Here is a 21951-nt window from a genome sequence, read left to right on the forward strand (position 1 = left end):
TCGGTCAGCTTTGACGGAGATAGACCCCCTATGCATCGGCCTCACGCCCCGTGTCCCGTCAATACATTATGAAGTCCATGTGTCAATTTAGTTGATGATTGATTAGTTACCAATTAGTCGATTATTTTTGGCAGTCCTATTTGGCAAACATAATGAATAATAATAATGAATGGACCCTACTCACCAACGTCACAGAATGACGTGTCGCTGTATCCGGCCGCCATATTGTCCGTCATTGTTTATCCGTATTCTCAATGGTTTCAATTTGTCGTGCAATTTATAGTGCAATTCATGGAAGCCCCGGTGCTTTCAGATGCTGTAAACTCATTGGATGCGTTGCATAAAAGGCGTTATGTGGAAAAGCTTCAGTCTATCCATTCGCCAGATCCATATTTGATGCCTAAATCGATATTTTTCGACCCGCTGTCTTCGCCCTCTCTGCCTGACATCTGCTACCCCGACAACTATCTTGTCCACACAAAATCAGCCTATTCTCACGAAAGTTTGAAAAACTTTAAGAGCAGCACTCTAAGCAACATTACCCCGTGTGACCCTTTACTTCCAATTTTCTAAAATGGTGACAATCAATAAAAAAAAAAAGTTGACTGCGATGGCCGACGCTTCAAGGATAGGTGGATATAGGACTATTTCTTCAATAAAACACGCAACAACTGTGTCTGCCTCATTTGTAAAGACAGAGTCGCTGTTTTCAAAGAGTTCGATGTGATGCGATATTACCAAACAAGACACGCTGAAATGTACGACAACATTACAGGGAAGATACGCAGTGAGAAATTATAGCAACTTGAAGCTAGTTTAATTTCACAGCAGCAGTATTTCGCAAGAGCCCGAGTGTCGAAAGAAAACGCCACAAAGACGAGACTGTTGAAATTGTGAATTTAAAAAAATAAAGCAAATGTGACACACAGAAGGGCTTGCTAAAATTTGTTTAAATATATTGTTCTATGTAAATCAGCCAAGGTAGCCCCCCGCATTTTTACCACACCAAATCTGGCCCCCTTTGCAAAAGGTTTGACCTGTTTAACTGATGATCTGTAGACGAGGCCAGCTTCTTTCACTTGGTACCAGCTAAATATTATTCAAAATATAATGATGGTGGAAGAAATAAGCATCTTGAATTTGAAACTGTATGTTGTCGGCGATTAGCCTCGCGATGATCTTAATTGTGGTTGTCAGCCCAAAACCCTCTAAATATATATTAAATGCATCTTACCAGATATAAAATGACTACTACATAATCTGTGGTGATCGTTTGGTGCCCAGTTTTCTCGTCGAATTGCAGCAGTCCATCTCGCTCTCCTCTCCGGGTCTCTCGGAATACGGTAGAATTTCAAGTCTCTCCGTCTATCTTCTCTTTTACTGCAACCAACCGCCACACACGCCTTCACCATTATGATTATTAATGATAACGAGCAGAAAAACACGCCATAATAGGAGGAATTTACGTAGCGGTAATGCGTAAACACGACGACCTGACGGACAATATGGCGCAGAGGCGCGGTTGTGACGTCATGTGAGTGGGGTCTATAGCCCTCCAAAGGCCCACAACAAAAATGAGTTTGACATCCCCCATGTACATTATGTACAGTATGTAATATGTATACAGTACATACAGTGGGGCAAATAAGTATTTAGTCAACCACCAATTGTGCAAGTTCTCCTACTTGAAAAGATTAGAGAGGCCTGTAATTGTCAACATGGGTAAACCTCAATCATGAGAGACAGAATGTGGAATATAACAAACAGAAAATCACATTTTGATTTTTAAAGAATTTATTTCCAAATTAGAATGGAAAATAAATATTTGGTCACCTACAAACAAGCAAGATTTCTGGCTGTCAAAGAGGTCTAACTTCTTCTAACGAGGTCTAGCGAGGTCTAACAAGGCTCCACTCGTTACCTGTATTAATGGCACCTGTTTTAACTCATCGGTATAAAAGACAACTGTCAACAAGCTCGGTCAGTCACACTCCAAACTCCACTATGGCCAAGACCAAAGAGCTGTTGAAGGACACCAGAGACAAAATTGTAGACCTGCACCAGGCTGGTAAGACTGAATCTGCAATAGGTAAAACGCTTGGTGTTAAGAAATCAACTGTGGGAGCAATTGTGGGAGCGCCATGCAAGATCTCACCCCGTGGCGTCAAAATGATAACAAGAACGGTGAGCAAAAATCCCAGAACCACACGGGGAGACCTAGTGAATGACCTACAGAAAGCTGAGACCACAGTAACAAAGGCTACTATCAGTAACAAAATGCGCCGCCAGGGACTCAAATCCTGCACTGCCAGACGTGTCCCCTGCTGAAGAAAGTACACGTCCAGGCCCATTTGCGGTTCGCTAGAGAGCAATTGGATGATCCAGAAGAGGACTGGGAGAATGTGTTATGGTCAGATGAAAGCAAAATAGAACTTTTTGGTAGAAACACAGGTTCTCGTGTATGGAGGAGAAAGAATACTGAATTCCATCCGAAGAACACCGTACCCACTGTGACGCATGGGGGTGGAAACATCATGCTATGGGGCTGTTTTTCTGCAAAGGGACCAGGACGACTGATCTGTGTGAAGGAAAGAATGAATGGGATCATGTATCAAGAGATTTTGAGTGAAAGTCTCCTTCCATCAGAAAGGGCATTGAAGATGAGACGTGGCTGGGTCTTTCAGCATGATAATGATCCCAAACACACAGCCAGGGCAACAAAGGAGTGGCTTCGTAAGAAGCATTTCAAGGTCCTGGAATGGCCTAGCCAGTCTCCAGATCTCAATCCCATAGAAAATCTGTGGAGGGAGTTGAAAGTCCGTGTTGCACAGCGACGGCTTCAAAACATCACTGCTCTAGAGGAGATTTGCATGGAGGAATGGGCCAAAATACCAGCAACAGTGTGTGAAACGCTTGTGAAGAGTTACAGAAAACGTTTGGCCTCCGTTATTGCCAACAAAGGGTACATAACAAAGTATTGAGATGAACTTTTGGTATTTACCAAATACATATATCCACCATGATTTGCAAATAAATTCTTTAAAATATCAAACAATGTGATTTTCTGTTTTTTTCCCACATTCTGTCTCTCATGGTTGAGGGTTACCATGTTGACAATTACAGGCCTCTCTAATATTTTCAAGTAGGAGAACTTGCACAATTAGTGGTTGACTAAATACTTATTTGCCCACCTGTATATAATACGTGCAAATCCATGTTGCTGGCTCCAACCCCAGTGGTTAATAATAATATGCTGTCGACTCACAGATGCTGTGTCACTAGAGACAAGCAGTTCCTTTTTCTCAATATCCCTGGTCTAGCCTTGAGGAAAGGGCAGCAGAAGCATTTGTCCCTTACACATAGCCATTTTAAAATGGTGTTAGCCCTCAGCTTTTTAGTCCAACTGCATTGACATTTACAGTGACTGGGACTAGGAAAATTAAAGCAGTTGAAATGAAAGCATAACAAGATGAGTCGAGACACGGCTGACTCAATGCGAGTCTTGTACAATTCAAAACTTATTAAATTTATTTTTAGAAAACTGAAATGTCACAACGCATTGCTCTTTTTATTGAGCAATTAATTGAGCCTTTGAGCAAGTTGCTCAGAATCCCTCAAGGTAGCATGAATGATAGATTTGGACATATATGTCTCAAATTAAACAGCTGTATTAATACCAACAAAAAAAAGACGCCTGTTGAAATAACAGCCGAGGAAAAACATTGGCACAAAATGCATAGCTGGCTTGCAGAATCTACAACATACTTCGGAATGAATACTATACGCTGAGTGACCTTTGAGGCACACTGACAAAGCATATGTGCCCACTTGGATCATTCACTGTGCTAATGAATGGATTGATTTGGGAAGCAGCATCTTGTTAAGTTTGTACAAAATATGTATGCATGTGTGCTCAAAAGTACATGTCTTGGAAGAGTTTTTGCCCCATTTCAATGTAGGCTTCCTTTTCCTGCGCAGACATCTGTTCGACAAGCTCCGGCCTCTGGCTCACTTCACCGTAAGAGAACGGCCGGCCTCCCACCATCACCGTGGGCTCATCTCCCACCTCCTCAAAGTCATCATCATCCTCCTCTTCATCCTCCGCAACTCGTCGAGGAGCGGCGGTGGCTACATGAGGAGGAGGGGCAGTGGGCGCCTCGTCGTCGGATTCACTGGTGTCGCTCTCTGAGTCGCTAGCATTGGTAGCGGCGGACGCCAGTCCCCTGGAGGCGGCGTTTGCTCCGCCTCCACCTGGCCCCGCTACAGCTCGCTTCTCGTGGATGAGCAAGGCCCGCATTACCTCCTCGTTTTCTTCGGACTGGCCAGCTCCAGGGTGACCTGCTCCATCTTGGATGCCGGCTACAGTGTCTCCACCTGTGAAAATTAAATAAACACTTACGCCAAGAATATTCATTTCTCGGAAGTGACTTGCGACTCAAAAACTGACATTGACAATGATAGACATCCTATTCATTTGAACAGGGAGGGTTTGCAGTGAATGCACATTCGTTAATTCACTGCAGCTTGCTAGTCCAAATGGATTTGACGTTCCTAGTGACAAATTAAAGTATTTCTGAAAACAAAGAAACATTTACGAGCAAAGCTTGCTCATTCATAAATCAAACAATCCAACAAATATTTCAAATTAAGCAATTATGATTCAAAAGAAATTCTCTGATTGCGACGTGCCCTCAGCTATTGAAAAATGTCAGCTGCTAAGATAACTCAGTGAAAGTCATTGACCGAATGCGATAACCTTCTATGACCAGAGAATGGCTAAGATGGCTACATTAATGAGAAACTCTGACATTAAATTATATACAAGATGAGCAATAAAATAATGTATAATACTTTACGATGTCAAGTAAAAAAAGTGTGGGCTTATCTATAATTGCTAAAAGATACCAGTAAAGCACTACTTTTATACTATACACCAAAAATGCCCCTGATAAATTAAAGGTCATAACCCTTACTACGACATCGTTAGCAAAATGGCGAGAAGGAAAACTTGTGCATTAGTTAAACCAATTAATAGCTAGTCATACATTAGGGCTGGGTGATTTCATGATTTTTTAATTTTAAAAAAATATATATGATATACACTCACCGGCCAATTTATTAGGTACACCTGTCCAACTGCCTGTAACACTTTTCTAATCAGCCAATCACATGGCGGCAACTCAGTGCATTTAGGCATGTAGACATGGTTTAAAACAATCTCCTGCAGTTCAAACCGAGCATCAGTATGGAGAAGAAAGGTGATATGAGTGAGTTTGAACGTGGCATGGTTGTTGGTGCCAGAAGGGCTGGTCTGAGTATTTCAGAAACTGCTGATATACTGGGATTTCCAAGCACAATCATCTCTACGGTTTACAGAGAATGGTCCGGAAAAAAAAATATCCAGTGAGCGGCAGTTCTGTTGGCGGAAATGCCTTGATGATGCCAGAGGTCAGAGGAGAATGGCCAGACTGGTTCGAGCTGATAGAAAGGCAACAGTGCCTCAAATAACCACCCATTACAACCAAGGTAGGCAGAAGAGCATCTCTGAACGCACAGTATGTCGAACTTTGAGGCAGATGGGCTACAGCAGCAGAAGACCACGCCGGGTGCCACTCCTTTCAGCTAAGACCAGGAAACTGAGACTACAATTTGCACAAGCTCTTCGAAATTGGACAATAGAAGATTGGAAAAACGTTGCCTGGTCTGATGAGTCTCGATTTCTGCTGCGACATTCGGATGGTAGGCTCAGAATTTGGTCTCAACAACATGAAAGCATGGATCCATCCTGCCTTGTATTAAAGGTTCAGGCTGGTGGTGGTGGTGTAATGGTGTAGGGAATATTTTCTTGACACTCTTTGGGCCCCTTGGTACCAATTGAGCATCGGTGGAACGCCACACCCTACCTGAGTATTGTTGCTGACCATGTCCATCCCTTTATGACCACAATGTACCCAACTTCTGATGGCTACTTTCAGCAGGATAATGCGCCATGTCATAAAGCTGGAATCATCTCAGACTGGTTTCTTGAACATGACAATGAGGTCACTGAACTCAAATGGCCTCCACAGTCACCAGATCCCAATCCAATAGAGCATCTTTGGGATGTGGTGGAACGGGAGATTCGCATCATGGATGCATGGATGTGCAGCCGACAAATCTGCACCATCTGTGTGATGCCATCATGTCAATATGGACCAAACTCTCAGAGGATTGCTTCCAGCACCTTGTTGAATCTATGACACGAAGAATTGAGGCGGTTCTGAAGGCAAGAGGGGATCCAACCTGTTACTAGCATGTTGTACCTAATAAAGTGGCTGGTGAGTCACCGTGAGTGTAGATCAATCCCAGTGAGCACCCGTGTCATATTTAATTGACCATACGCAAATTGACTAGTTTAGTAGATTTTGAACAATCCCTGAAATATGATGAAATTTGGATGGATTTTACATGGTTTATTAAACTCCAACTGAGGTAAACAGTGAAGAAAAAGAAAATTACACAAATTGTGTACTAAAATACATTTCACTAATTGAGCGACTGTTGGTTTAACGCTACTACACAATGCTAGTTGCCATTGTATAAAAACAAGCCAACAGCTCTATTGTATATTAATTGCTTAAGTCTGACAATGTAAAGAAAAAAGCTTAAGAGGAGTAAGAAAAAGCACACTTACGGTTTTTCAGCAAGTCCGACTCTGTGTAAGCGCCCTGCACAGTACTCTGTGTTAACCAGACAGGCCTCTCCTTGGATGCCGTGCCCTCACTCGCTTGCTTCTGCAGGTCACCCTGTGCCTCCATATTGATGACAACATTTTGGGTGTAGAGATCAGCGTAGGATGAGCCTTTGTTGGACCAGGCTTCTCGGTGTGGTCCGCTCGCAGCGTTAGCCGCAGCCGCCGCGTTGCGTTCACGGCTAGAAGAAAGATCCACGTTAGTGGCTTTCTGCTGCCAAGTCATATCTTCCGGACTTGATGGTCCAAATCACGATTGCGGTGGCAGAAACTGACCTCTGCTTGAGAGCAGGGATCTCTGTGGGTTCGGGCTCCAGCAGATCGTGAGACAAGTTCACATCCTCGGTCTCGCGGAGTAGCACATAGATGGGCTCTATCTGTTCGTTAAATCGTGCCACCAGTGTCCTGGCATCAGGACACACAGATTCATCTTCTTCCACTTCCGTTTGACAGAACGTGCAACGGAATGTACCTGTGTGAAGACCCTTATAAGAGTTGACTAGGAATCATGAAATCCCTCACCCCTGCCCTAAAACATTTTATTTAATCGGTTTCCAAAATAATATTCTTTGTCAAAAGTTGATTTTCATCGATTAATTATTGTCAGTACAAATTGTGCCTTTTCTCAAAGAGTATCTTTGTGTCATGAACCGCATGCCAAGATAAAACAAAGCACTCAGAGCAGTTTTTGTTAGTCAGGTTTATAAATATTTGGCCCTTTACACGGACTCCAAACATCATTACAATATATTTTAAGTGAAACAAACAAAATGTGATTGAAATGAAGGCTTTCAGCTGTAATACAAAGATATATATGTTCAAATGACTTAAATAGTGCAGGTGTTACAACAATTTATATGATTTCACATTTTAAGGGACGAAAAATAGTAATTTTCTGACTATAAACAACTAATTTGTTCCTTCATTTTGAATCCTGCTGCTTATAGTCCAGTGTGGCTTATTTGATGATTTATTTGGGTTAATACTTAACACTTTATTTGGCAGCGGTGTCATAAGACTGCCATAAGACCGTCATACTTTTGCCTTCAGTTAGGCAAAATGTCCGCAACTCTGGTTTCTCATCCGATAACGTACGTCCTTCAGAACTGCTCAATGCCTTTGAGCAATTTGATCATATTTCACTGTCATCTCTCACCGACTTAGTGGCATGAAACCCACTAACTGTCCATTAGATGTAATACCAACTAGGCTTCTGAAGGAAGTCTTTAGTTGCCTTGGATCAAGTCTGCTGTCTCTCATAAACACCTCTCTCAGTTCCGGTTCTGTCCCAGCTGCCTTCAAACAGGCTGTAGTCAGACCCCTTCTTAAAAAAACCCATCTCGACTCCTCTGCGCTGTCCAATTTTAGACCCGTCTCCCGCTTGTCTTTCCTTTCCAAAGTTTTAGAAAAAGTTGTTTTTATTCAATTGCAAACCTTCTTAGAGACAAATTCCACCCTTGGCAAGTTCCAATCAGGTTTCAGGTCCAGACACAGCACTGAGTTAGCGTGGTTAAAAGTACATAACGACATTGCCCTTTCTGTAGATAATGGAAACCCGGCTATCCTTGTTTTACTGGACCTCACAGCAGCATTCGATACAGGTGACCATTCAGTCCTTGTATCTCGTTTAGAATATGTCATAGGTATCCTTGGTAACGCTTTAAAATGGTTTAAATCATACCCACAACATAGAACATTCTCGGTAATGATTGGGGAATTTTCCTCCTCACAAACTTCTCTGTCTTGCGGGGTACTGCAAGGCTCTATTTTAGGGCCTGTTCTTTTTGCGCTTTATCTCCTACCTTTAGGATCAATTATAAAAAAACATAATATCGCTTTTCATTTTTATGCTGATGACCTGCAGCTTTATCTGCCCCTGAGACCTAACAAAAAAACTGCTCTCGCTAAATTGATGGAGTGCATATCTGATGTGAAGCAGTGGCTTGCACAAAACTTTTTACACCTTAACGAGAGCAAAACTGAATTTATTACTTTTGGCACACCTTCCATGATGAAAGCCCTTGAGCCAAACTCTGGCGCTCCGGCTGACATTTTTAAGACACACTTTAAAAATCTCGAAGTGATATTCGATAGCAGACTTAACTTTGAAAAACAGATTAGTTCTGTTGTAAGAGCAAGTTTTTTCCAGCTCCGTCGCTTGGCCAAAGTGAAGCCTTTTCTTAGTCGCCACGACCTTGAAAAAGCAATTCACGCTTTTATAAGTTCAAGGCTGGACTACTCCAATACACTTTATGTTGGCCTACCCAAGTCCTCGATTTCTTGGCTGCAACTTGTTAAAAATGCTGCTGCTTGATTTTTAACAGGTACACCTAGACGTGAGCATATTACCCCCGTGCTATCATCACTCCACTGGCTTCCAGTCCATTTTAGAATTGATTTCAAACTTTACTGTTTGTTTTTAATTCTATTAATGGCCAGGCTCCATCTTATTTATCGGAAATTTTACCTTTTCGTAACTCTGGCAGGACTCTTCGCTCGACCGGCCAGCTTCTTTTAGATGTTCCGAGGTCAAAACTTAAACAGTGGGGAGACCGATCCTTTGCGGTTGCTGCCCCCAGGCTGTGGAATAGCCTTCTCCCCGAAATCCGCACCACCACGGATGTAGGTCTTTTTAAGTCTCGGCTAAAACCACACCTTTTTAGACTCGCCTTTTACAAAGATTAGGATAGCCTGGTTTTATTAGCTTAAGGGCTTTTTTAATGTTTTTCGATTTTATCGGTTTTATTGTTTTACTTGCTGGACTTTTATTGCGATGCACTGTCTTTGTTTTATTTTATTTTTTAAATGTCATTGTATAATATTTTCCTGCCTTTTATTTATTTTGAGCCATGTTTTGTTGTAAAGCACTTTGAGGGCCTTTCGGGTTTTGTAAAGGGCTATATAAATAAATTTGATTGATTGATTGATTGATTGATTGATTGATTGATTGATTGATTGATTGATTGATTGATTGATTGATTGATTGATTGATTGATTGATTGATTGATTGATTGATTGATTGATTGATTGATTGATTGATAATTTATGACATGACATTATCATGGGCAATAATGAATGCTTATGACAGGTGTCGTTCAGTGTCATTTGGCAATTTATGTCACTAACTCCTTTTATGACCAGCTCGGATCTTTTACATCCATTCAAAAGTGAGATCATTTTCCGGATGACACGAAATGATGTCTGTCATAAGCATTCATTAATGCTCATGGCAGTGTCATGTCATGTCTTATGGTCCCTCTGTCAAATAAAGTGTTACCAAATTCCTTAATTAGCAAGTAATGAAACAACTACAACAATAACTGAAGAAATAATTAGCAAAGAACATGAATTTTGTTTGTTATTTGCATCTGTAGCGCAGCAATGCATGCTCGGAGGCATGTTGGACTACAACAGTGTTGACAGCAAGTCGCAGCAGGGTTGACTGTCTCCCCAAAGGAGCAGTAATGGTCAAATGAAGCTTGATCTTTGCATCCAATTGGTTCAAAGCTTCATGGAGGTTCATTTGATAGTCTTATGATGCCGCTGTCAAATAAAGTGTTACCGGTTAATATCTTTTGGTTTAAATATCCTATAATACAATAATGACAGCAGTGGCTTATAGTCCAGCGCAACCTATCTATGAACAATTGCCGTTTTCGTGTCAAATTTGATGGGTGGCGGCTTGTAGTCAGGTGCGCCTTAAAGTGCGAAAATTACGGTAGTAGGAAATACTAACAATCTGTCATTACTCAAACTTACACTTTTGAATAGTTGGAAATCCTTTTTGGTCAATTACAATCTGAATTTCTTTCAATTTTGTATTAAGAAAATTCAATGCATGCTCGTTCGGATTCAGGTCAGGTGACAGACTAAGCCTTTTAACAAAATTCCACTTTTTTTGCTTTAAAAAAACTTTTGCACAGTATGTTTCCACTCATTGCCCATCTGCACTGAGGCACGTCATTCAATGAGCATTTGGCTGAATACGAGCAAATAACATGATTGCAAAACTGTTCCGAATTCATCCTGCTCTTTTTGTGAACTGTGACGTCATTAATAAATCCCCTGACAGCCATAAATGTCCAAATGGTCATGGTCCAACCACCACGCATCAACACAATTCTCATCTATTTGGCTCTGCACCCCACATCAATAAATGAAGTGAAATGCCGTGAAACAACAATAGTTTGTATGCATGTGTCCCAATTTTAAGAGTATCAGAGATTGGCTTGTTAGAAAAAAAATAAAAAGTGGATGCTCTATGCGTTCCACTTTAATGACAACGCAGACTCAAATACTGTAATTTATTCCACTGTGCATCTTTTTTCCTCAAGGGGGATGCTCTGAACACTGCACTGCGCGGCTAAGGGGTTTGGGACCTTGTGTACACATCCTCTGCTTCCTGTAAGAGGCCATCTGCTTCCCGTGCTGATTTCACTGTCAATAATGGGAACTGTTCCAGCATTAGCACAATCCCCGTGTCTACTTTGTGTGTTGCTGTTCGTGTCGAAGACACCCGCAAAAGCCATTCACACTAAAAAACTACTTTAAAAAAAAAAAAAAAAAAATGAATGGGGAAAAAAAAACTTTTAAACTCTGTGAAACATGCAAAGTAAGACGTTAATGCAATAATTCTTAATTCAAATGAGCAATGTATCTGCATCAGAGTTATTGGCTGAACCTGTAATGATTATCTACCAACTTTGTAATACTTCACAAATACAAATACGTCACATTGTCAAAAGACTCAAAACCGTCCAGACAATGTGACATTTTCACTTCATTGATCAGAATCACTGATATTTAACAATCAAGGATGAGGGACTGTGGTTGAAGGCATCAGTAAATGCTGTGTACTAAAGATGTCCCGATCAATCGTCATTTTCAAAGTATCGGAATCAGCAAAAAAATATCGGACATGCCTTTTTTAATTATATATATATATATATATATATATATATATATATTTTTTTTTTTTTTTTTTTTTTTTAAATTAAATCGTTTTCTAATTGTATTTAACGTTATAGGCTAAATGTCTTACACTCATCCAGTCTTTAGTTTTGGCTTAAAGTGGGGCTGTCAAATTTATCGCGTCAACAGCGGTAATAACATTAAAATATTTAACGAAATTAACGCATGCGCTGCACTACCCACTCACGCATTGTTGCGTTCAATCTATAATGGCACCGTATTACATATACATAGAACTAAAGGGCAACGTAAAATGAGTAGAGAGAATTTTGGCAGTCTTTGAAGCCTTTTTTTAATTGGCTAAAGCCTTACATTCCCTCTCTCAACGATCAGAAATATCGTGGGAAGCAATGTGGGGAAGAAAGGTAGTAGTTGATCTTTTTTTTTAACACCCTAATTTATTTCCCAACGCTGAGAAGATATATCAATTGGTACCATTACGCACAGTCATGGTTGCACTTCCCATCATGCATTTGGGCAGAAGTTAAATGGCTGAATTATCATTTACTGAAAGCTCATAAAAATCCACTAGATGGCAATATTTAGTCACAATATACAAAGTCACATTTGTCCTTTAAGAATTACAAGTCTTTCTATCGGTGGATCCCTCTCACAGAAAGAATGTTAATAATGTAAATGCCATCTTGAGAATTTATTGTCATAATAAACAAATACAGTACTTATGTACTGTATGTTGAATGTATATATTCGTCCGAATTTTATTCATTTTTTTCTTAATGCATAGCCAAAATGTATATGATCGGGAAAAATTATCGGGAATGATTGGAATTGAATCGGAAGCAAAAAAAAAAAGCAATCAGATCGGGAAATATCGGGATCGGCAGATACTAAAACTAAAACGATCGGGATCGGATCGGGAGCAAAAAAACATGATCGGAACAACCCTACTGTGTACCATAAGACAAAACCTTCATTTCACATTTTACTTCATTAAATGGAAACTCGCAGTAGCTAGTCCTCCATCAGCCCCCCCCCCTAAAATAAATGTAACACTAGTCCTACTGTACATTGGTTCCACAAGCCTCTCACTTATATTACACTTATAGCCTGCAAATTAATTACAGCCGTTAAAAGTATAAAATTACCTAAGCTCGAGTGCTCGCTATCATACGCAGAGTGCTGACGTGTTGATTTTATTGAAATTGCCAGATTTTGCTGCTTCACGTTGTAACTGAGTAGCCGATCAAAGCAGTATTAAAGCTGGGTATTAAATAGCACAATTGGGACTACACCCAATTTATAGAAAATGTTCCTGCATAACAAAATCAGGATAACAAGTCACACATTTTTATGACATTTACCATACATTATATTTCTAAGCCAAAGTGAAAATTAAAAGAGAAAACTTTAAAAACTGTACATTCAAACCACAGTCATTTGTGGAGAGGAAAATTAATTAGATATTGTACAAGGCATATTTTGCTGTCGGTCAATATTAGGGCTGAACGATATTTTTTTTAAAAACTGTTTGGGGGTTTGCTATATATTGCCATATTAAAACTAGAAGAATTTTCACTAGATAACTTGAATCGCTCCATTTGGGAATACTTTGGTGGATCACTATGACCACATTGTAGGTATCAGAGATGTCCCGATCCGATCTCATGATGGGAAATTTGGCCGATCGCATGTTTTTTTAGAGGATCGGTATCGGGTTAAAAGGATCTGCTGCTAAGCAGTGCAACCAAATTGTTTTTCTTGGTCACCAGTGCAGCGTTTGGTACTCAAAGTTCACGATGATTGACAGGTTTGTAGCTTTGATCTGGCCACGGACGCCTCGGTAGCTCTACGATCAAAGGCACAAATGTGTTAATTATCGTTAAGCTTTGTACAAAGTCTGAATTGTGCTGTGGCAACTCATTCATTGTGTAACTGAGAGGCTGTTCGCGGCAATGTGAGCGTCAAAGGTATCGGCAGATGCTCAAAATCAGGTGACTCAGACTCGGGTACAAAAATATGCGATCGGGACATCCCTCGTAATCATATACAGTGGGGAGAACAAGTATTTGATACACTCTTAATTCTTTTTTAAGAACCCCTCCTGTTCTCCACTCATTACCGGAAGTAACTGCACCTGTTTGAACTTGTTACCTGTATAAAAGACACCTGTTCACATGTTCAAACAAACAAACTCCAACCTCTCCACAATGGCCAAGACCAAAGAGCTGTGTAAGGACATCAGGGATAAAATAATAGACCTGCACAAGGCTGGGATGGGCTACAGGAAAATAAGCAAGCAGCTTGGTGAGAAGGTAACAACTGTTGGAGCGATTATTAGAAAATGGAAGAAGTTCAAGTTGACGGTCAATCTGCCTCGTTCTGGGGCTCCATGAAAGATCTCCCCTCGTGGGGCATCACTGATCATGAGGAAGGTGAGGGATCAGCCCAGAACTACAAGGCAGGACCTGGTCAATGACCTGAAGAGAGCTGGAACCACAGTCTCGAAGAAAACCATCGGAAACACATTACGCCGTCATGGATTAAAATCCTACAGCGCACGCAAGGTCCCGCTGCTGAAGCCAGTGCATGTCCAGACACGTCTGAAGTTTGCCACTGACCATCTGGATGATCCAGAGGAGCAATGGGAGAAGGTCATGTGGTCGGATGACACCAAAATTGAACTTTTTGGTCTAAACTCGGCTCGTCATGTTTGGAGGAAAAAGAAGGATGAGTACAACCCCAATAACACCATCCCAACCGTGAAACATGGAGGAGGAAACATCATTTTTTGGGGCTGCTTCTCTGTCAAGGGTACAGGACGACTGCACTGTATTGAGGGGAGGATGGATGGGGCTATGTATCGCCAGATCTTGGCTGACAACCTCCTTCCTTCAGTGAGAGCCCTGAAGATGGGTCGTGGCTGGGTCTTCCAGCATGACAACGACCCAAAGCACACAGCCAAGGCAACTAATGAGTGGCTCCGTAAGAAGCATCTTAAGGTCCTGGAGTGGCCTAGCCAGTCACCAGATCTGAACCCGATAGAAAATCTATGGAGGGAGCTGAATGTCTGTGTTGCCCGGCAGCAGCCCCGAAACCTGAAGGCTCTGGAGAAGATCTGCATGGAGGAGTGGGCAAAAATCCCTGCTGTAGTGTGTGCAAACCTTGTCAAGGACTACAGGAAACGTTTGGTATCTGTAATAGCAAACAAAGGTTTCGGTACCAAATATTAAGTTCGATTTTTGTGATGTATCAAATACTTATTTCATGCAATTAAATGCAATTATTTAAAAATCATACACTGTGATTTTATGTTTTTTTGTATTAGATTCCGTCCCTCACAGTTGAAGAGAACTTATGATACAAATTACAGACCTCTACATGGCTTGCAAGTGGGAAAACCAGCAAAATCGGCAGTGTATCAAATACTTGTTCTCCCCACTGTAATACCGTTTATTCCAGGCTAAGGGGGTTTATATGTGAATGAGGAAGACTGGTGTTAATAAAAGGTTGCTTTTTTTGCTGCTTTTATGAAGAAAAACAAAAGTTACCATTTAAAAATATATAAATAAAAATAAAACAATCCCACGGGACTATTGCGCATGCGCACATTGCGATGGCAATGTTCAAATGATATATTGTGCAGGTCTAGTCAATATCGTCTTGCAGTGGGGAGTAAAGTGCAACACCATTTTAATTCTCACAAATAAACAAATAAATCTCCCACCTCTACAATTGGTTATGTAGTGTATAAGTGACAAGCTGTACATAGAGTAAAAACAAAGATGACCAAATTAGAGGTGCACGATAATTATCGGTCCGATAATAGGAATTATGACGTCATCCCAATATACCCAATAACAATACATGTTATCGGGCCTATTAATAATATTTTTGGTGTCGGATTGGGATTTGCATTTGTTTCCACTCCTGTTTTGCCAGTATGCAAAGGCTTGTTACTGTTCTAGAGGCCGTATTTTTCCTTCACTGAGTTATAAACCTTACTAGGCAATTAGCAAATGTTTGTATTTTACAGAGTTAAGTTTAGAAGTCATTGAGAGGCCTTTTGGTTATTGATAGGCTTGCTGTTCTGTAATTGCCAGGTTAAGAAAGTTGTTTCATAGACCAAGACGACAAAAGTCTCCTCTCCTGTTGCACCAAATGTTTTATCTGCTGACAAAGCACAATACCTCTTGGGTTTCTGTTTTAGATCAGTGCTCATTGTTCAGGGGAGGCATCGTCAATGATATTGACTGATTGATATACATTAAAAAATTATATATATATTATCGTTTATCGTATCGGTATCGGCCTTGAGGAGCAGGAAGTTATTGATATCGGTATCGGTTTCAAAAAATGGATATCGTGCACCCCTAGACCAAATGAAAGTTACCTACTTGAATGATGTCACTTTATAATCTTACCTGTCGTGGGGTCAAATAACTGATTGGCTTCGAGATCAGTAAAAGTAGAAAAGCAGCAGGGACATCGGAATGAGGCACGGTTGGTGGAATCTCGTTCATCAGTCTCTATACGTCGTCTCATGTGATCCAGTTTATACTTGACCACATTCACCAGGACTCTGTCATGGATGAATAGACATTTTTAACGTGAAATACAAACGGCTTTTTAGCCACTGATGATGTGGCCTGACTTTGAGCTACATGCTATGCACTCAATTAGTTGATGAAATTTTCTGTTTTCCTTATTTTAAAACACATTGAAATTAGAAATTTAGAACAGATTTATGGCTTTTCCATACATTTTAATGGAGAGCGACAATTTTCAATTAGTGTTAAAGATAATATATATGATGAGTAAGGCACGATCATGAACCATAAATCACCTGTAATTGATGAAGTAGTAGTTATGTCGCGTTGTCTTTCCATCCGGTGCCGTCTCTACTCTCATACGACACTTGACAAACTTATCAGCTTTTAATGTGTTGAGTACAGAGCGCAGTTGTTTCCGGTCAAACTTGAGCAGCTCCAGCATATCTTCCTCACGGACGCATGGGTTGCGAATGAGCACATCCAAGGCCAAGGCGTGCTCCACCCCATAAAACCCCCTCACTACCATCTTGGCGAGACGTTTCAATGCAGCGGGGACCTCGGTCAAGAGTTCTGGTTCCATCACCTTGTGCTGTGGAAGAAGGTGGTCCAAACTAAGATTATGAAAAATATTTCAAATAGTGACTAACAGTGTTGGGAATAACGGCGTAATAAATAACGCCGTTACATAACGGCGTTATCTTTTTCAGTAACGGAGTAATCCAACTAATTATTTTTCCGCCGTTACCGTTACTGACGGTCAAAAGCGGTGCGTTACTTACTTTGAATAAATTGAAGAAACTACCAGCTATAGCGAGTCTACTCTGCTCTGTTTATTTGCCATCCAAGACTTGGGGTGCGTTCAGGTTTGTGGCAATGAAAATAGTAACCACACATAGCCTACCTTTGCAAGAACGATTGAGTTGTCGTTTGATACGGTCATAATGTGCAGGTCCTGCATCCATCCGCAGCAAAACTGTTCGTAGCTTTGTAGCGATTTGTAATTTCGGAATCGCTGATGAGTTTAATAACATACACCAAACAATAAATACAGCAGAATGTCCATTTCGCGTAATTGTGGAAGCCCATCAACATCTTTACTCCATTTGTCTTCGGCTTGCTCATAAGGTTCAACATTGTTCACATCCTTAAGTTTGATCACATATCTGTTCTTCGCCTTAGTAACGAGTTTGACTCTTTATCGAACTGGCAAGTTAAAGTTTAATGTCCCGCGAGCCAGACTTGCTTAAATATGGCTGCGTTGTTGTCAAATCTCACGTGATCCCCCATTCTGTGACATAAACGCTCAAGCCTAATAGCGCACGTGCATTCGTTGTTAATAAAGTTTTTTGTTTTTGTTTTTGTTGTTGTTGTTTTTTTAAACAAACTTGAGAGCCGGTGTTTTCACACACAAACCGGAACAGCGCGTGCGGCAAATACACACACGCAAAACAGATGCCGAGGGATATAATGGCAGAGCATTCAGAGGAAAATTTGTCCTTTACGAGGTGGAGATATAAACACTATTTCAAGTTGGTCGAAATTAAAGGAAAGACCGTGCATGTAAAGTGTAATTTATGTCCCGGGGCAAAGCTTTTGTCGACATCTGTGGTAATCAATTCAAATCTGTTTATTTTTGTTGCACTTTAAGTGTAGGATAAATCTGTTGCTGGTAAGGTGCAATAAATATTACAAGGTTCTATAACACAACTACCTGTCTGTTCTTCTCTATTCAACTGACTCGAATACTGCTCAGAAAATTTCAAATTCTTTGACATACTACAACTTCTTTTTAAAGTAACGGAAATAGTTACAGTACTTTCCCTGGTAACTAGTTACTTTTACTATAGAGTAATTCAGTTACTAACTCAGTTACTTTTTGGAAGAGGTAACGAGTAACTATAACTAATTACTTTTTTAAAGTAACGTGCCCAACACTGGTCACTAAACATGCGCCACAAACCGGTTTAAAGGTATACCGTGGTATGAAAACGTCAAGGTTTCAAAACTGCAATCATACCGTCCCTAAGGTATTGGATATTTTTTATGTCCCAAAATGCAAGGAGAAATCGCTCACTTGCAGCTGTAAGGCTCAACCCTCCACCACCGGTTGTTGCTCAGTGTCAGTGAGTCAGCTGTGCTACACGATGGCTGGAGGAGGTGAAACTCCTGAACATTTTTCCCCATCGAAGAAAACGAAATCGCTGGTACGGGAATAGTTCGGCTACAGAAAAGTTACAGACGGCCATGGCTTAGAGGAGGAGGGCCAACCGACATGTCAAACAAGTTTGCGGAGGATGGCTGCCGAGGAGGAAATACCTCTGATATGATTTCGCATTTCCACAAACTTAAAGCTTACTAAACACCGTCATGAACGTTTCCACTAGCTACGAGAGTTAACTCCAGCGTGTTTAGTGGTGGTAAAACATGTGTTTTTTTCTCTCTTGCAACTGTCTGTGTTGAGAAAGAGAGTATGTGCACAATTTAAACAAGATACAAGTCATACACACATGCTTTATGGAAAATAATTCAATTATTTTTGTTCTGATGGTAATAATGTTGAGCTGTGGGTGTAGGCTCACCAAAAGGACTGCATTTATTTTAATTTCATTTACATTATTTATTTATTTATTTGTTTTTAACTTGTTTCAATTTGCTAATATGTTTTGAAAAATAAAAATCCTGTTCAATGGATTTTTTTAACCCAGATTTATCAAAGAAACACATTTTGAAACTGCAATAGGGAATGGGACGTACTACGTCATTGTTTGGACGCGCCTCCATGCTGATAATATGCTTTATTTCCGGTCCGCCAAACTCAACAGGGATTGTAACGTGTGGTAGTGCTAAGCTAATTCCTTCGGTGTATTAGAAAGAAATTATGGGTGTGTATTGTTGTGTTACCGGGTGCAACAGCTTCTCCTACGACAAAAAAAAGGGCGAGGAATACTGGACTCACTTTTCACCGTTTTCCTGCATGGAGGACCAAATATCAGATCATGAAGGTACGACGGATGGCTGGATTGCAGCGGTTCATCGGAAAAGCATTTCTTATGATCATATTTCTGCTGGAATGAGTGTGTGTTCCTGTCATCTCTACTCTTGTAAGTTGAACGATTTATCCACTTTTGGTTCCAATACGTTTTTGCTTTTTTACACCGTTGTGTAAATCTGCCTCGGTAGCAATGCTCGCCTACTACGACTCACCTACCTGTTGTGTTCCTAGGTAAACCTGCTGACAACACATCCCGATTGGTCACCATCTCTCTTCTTGGATCATTTGACAAAGAAAATTTGTTCAATGGAGTGGTTCTATTTGTCCTGTGTCGGACTCAAACAAGCCCCTGCAGCAGACGCCATCAGGGTCTGCCCTTCTTGTCGATAAACTGCGGGCTTTTAACTTGTGAAAATGCAAGAACTTTAATGCACATATTTATTCTGCCTGGCTATTTAACTAAGGCCAGTGAAGTGGGTTTTTTTTTAACCACTAGGACAAAGACACGTTTCATTGTAATGATGAATTTATATATTCTATTTTTATTTTTAATTTATAATATTCTTGTTTGCACTAATGTAGACTTTAGACTGTCAATTCAAATAGTGTTGGAAAAGTTGCAATACCTAAAATAGAAATGCAAGAACTGTAAAGTACATATTTATACACCTTTATTTACCTAAGGCCACTGGATGTTTTTTAACTGCTTTGAAAAATACAGGTTTTGTTGTGATCTTATATTTATATAGTATATAGCTTTTTATAATGTATTATATTATTTATTATAATATTTGCTGCCCCCTGCCAGAGTGTGGGCCATTTTGTACTAAAAGGATTTTAGACTGTCAGTTCAAATACTGTGTTGGAGACTAGTACTTGCAATACTTAAAATGGAAATGCAAGAACTTTAAAGCACATATTTATTCTGTCTGGCAATTTACCCAAGGCCAGTAAATAGTGTTTTAAACTGCTTTGACAAAGACAAGTTTATTGTAATCTTGTATTTGTGTATTACTTATAATTTATTATATAATATTTGCTGCCCCCGTCAGAGGGTGGGCCTTGTTTGCACTAATTTAAAGATTTTAAACTGTCAATTCAAATATCGTATTGGAGAAATTGCATTACTTGAAATAAATCTATTGCAACTTATCAGTCCCAGTTCTTGTCTACAACACTGTCCAAAAATTGTCAATGCATATTCCAAATAGAATAACAACATTAAGTCACCTGACTTTGTCATTTTTACACCTGTTTATTATGAAGACCTGAAGTAAACAACAAGCAGTTACAGTTTGTCAAGAAGTTGTTCAAGTCATGTTTTGGTATTCATATTTTATTGACTTTTCACAACAACACTTGGGCTCGTGTTTGTAAGAGCACAGCAAACAGAAGTTTCAGCGTGCACTCTTCGCCTTTCCAACCTCTCATAACGCGCCGATGTGGTGCGCTTGACCTCAGAATAACCCAAGAAGAGATATGGTGACCAATCGGGATGTGTTGTCAGCATTTAATGTGCAGGTTTTCCTAGGAACACAACAGGTAGGTGAGGAGGAGTAGTAGGTTAGCATTGCTACCGAGGCAGATTTACACAATGGTAAAAAAAAAAAACGTATCGAAACCAAAACGGATAAATCGTTCAACTTACAAGAGTAGAGATGACGGGAACACACTCTCATTCCAGCAGAAATATGATCAAGAGAAATGCTTTTCCGACGAACCGCTGCGCCCCAGCCATCCGTCGTGCCTTCGTGATCTGATATTTGGTCCTCCATGCAGGAAAACGGTGAAAAGTGAGTCCAGTTTTCCTCGCCCTTTTTTTGTCGTAGGAGAAGCTGTTGCACCCGGTAACACAACAATACACACCCATAATTTCTTTCTAATACACCAAAGGAATTAGCTTAGCACTACCACACGTTACAATCCCCGTTGAGTTTGGCGGACCGGAAGTAAGGCATATTATCAGCATGGAGGCGCGTCCAAACAATGACGTAGTACGTCCCATTCCCTATTGCAATATCGTGAAACCGTGATATTTTGCCTTAAGGTTATCATACCGTCAGAATATCATACCGGCACATGCCTACTCGTAACAAATATGAAGTAATCACCCATATATGTTCTGTAATTCACGGTCGATGGGTTGTTTTTGCTGTTGCTTTTCTTTCTTTTTTTTTCTTTTTTTTTTTTTTTAAACATCCTTATCACAACTTTTGATGTGTGTGAAACTCAGAAGTAATCACTCATCTAATTCACACTACTGTCTATCAATAACAGAAGCTATTAACACGTTATATTATTTCAAATGAAACCAATTAATACTGCATGCTAGCCACTCTATTTAGGTATATTATAACCAGAGGAAATTAAAAGGTAGTACCTGAGATAATCTGAATGCGAAGAACACTGATGATTTAGTGCTTTCTCACGAGTTCAACTTACCTCCTTATCCGTTGAATTCCAAATAAACGCAAAATATGTCCTCTGGAGCCGTTTTCACTTCAGAGTGATCACAACATCATTGAAGAGAAACACTGGAATTGCTGATTTTTAAGTTTGTCGCCGGCTAAGTTTACTAGCATTCACTCTGCTTCGAATTTGAGCAGCTGCTCCGGAAAGAAAACGCAAAACCGGAAGAAAACGTCTTTTTGTCATTTTAATTGGCAGATGAGAACATGCTTAGCCAATAAGATGATATAATACTCAGAAGCAAAACTGTAAATGGCCAGTAGAATTGCGGTATTTTG

General features: G+C 40.3%; 1 protein-coding gene across 1 annotated transcript; it reads right to left on the minus strand.

Annotated features, from left to right (window-relative positions):
- Positions 1–3561: 3561 nt before the first annotated feature.
- On the minus strand, positions 3562–21822 carry gtf2e1 (general transcription factor IIE, polypeptide 1, alpha). The gene is made up of 6 exons (XM_057853332.1): positions 21647–21822; positions 16506–16801; positions 16084–16241; positions 7007–7202; positions 6674–6912; positions 3562–4374 (listed from the first exon to the last, which is right to left on the minus strand). Exons 2-6 carry the CDS (start codon positions 16790–16792, stop codon positions 3914–3916), a joined length of 1341 nt encoding a protein of 446 aa, XP_057709315.1. The 5' UTR covers positions 16793–16801; positions 21647–21822; the 3' UTR covers positions 3562–3913.
- Positions 21823–21951: the final 129 nt, after the last annotated feature.

Source organism: Corythoichthys intestinalis, chromosome 12 (assembly GCF_030265065.1).
Source record: "Corythoichthys intestinalis isolate RoL2023-P3 chromosome 12, ASM3026506v1, whole genome shotgun sequence".
In the NCBI taxonomy this organism is placed as follows: Eukaryota; Metazoa; Chordata; class Actinopteri; order Syngnathiformes; family Syngnathidae; genus Corythoichthys; species Corythoichthys intestinalis.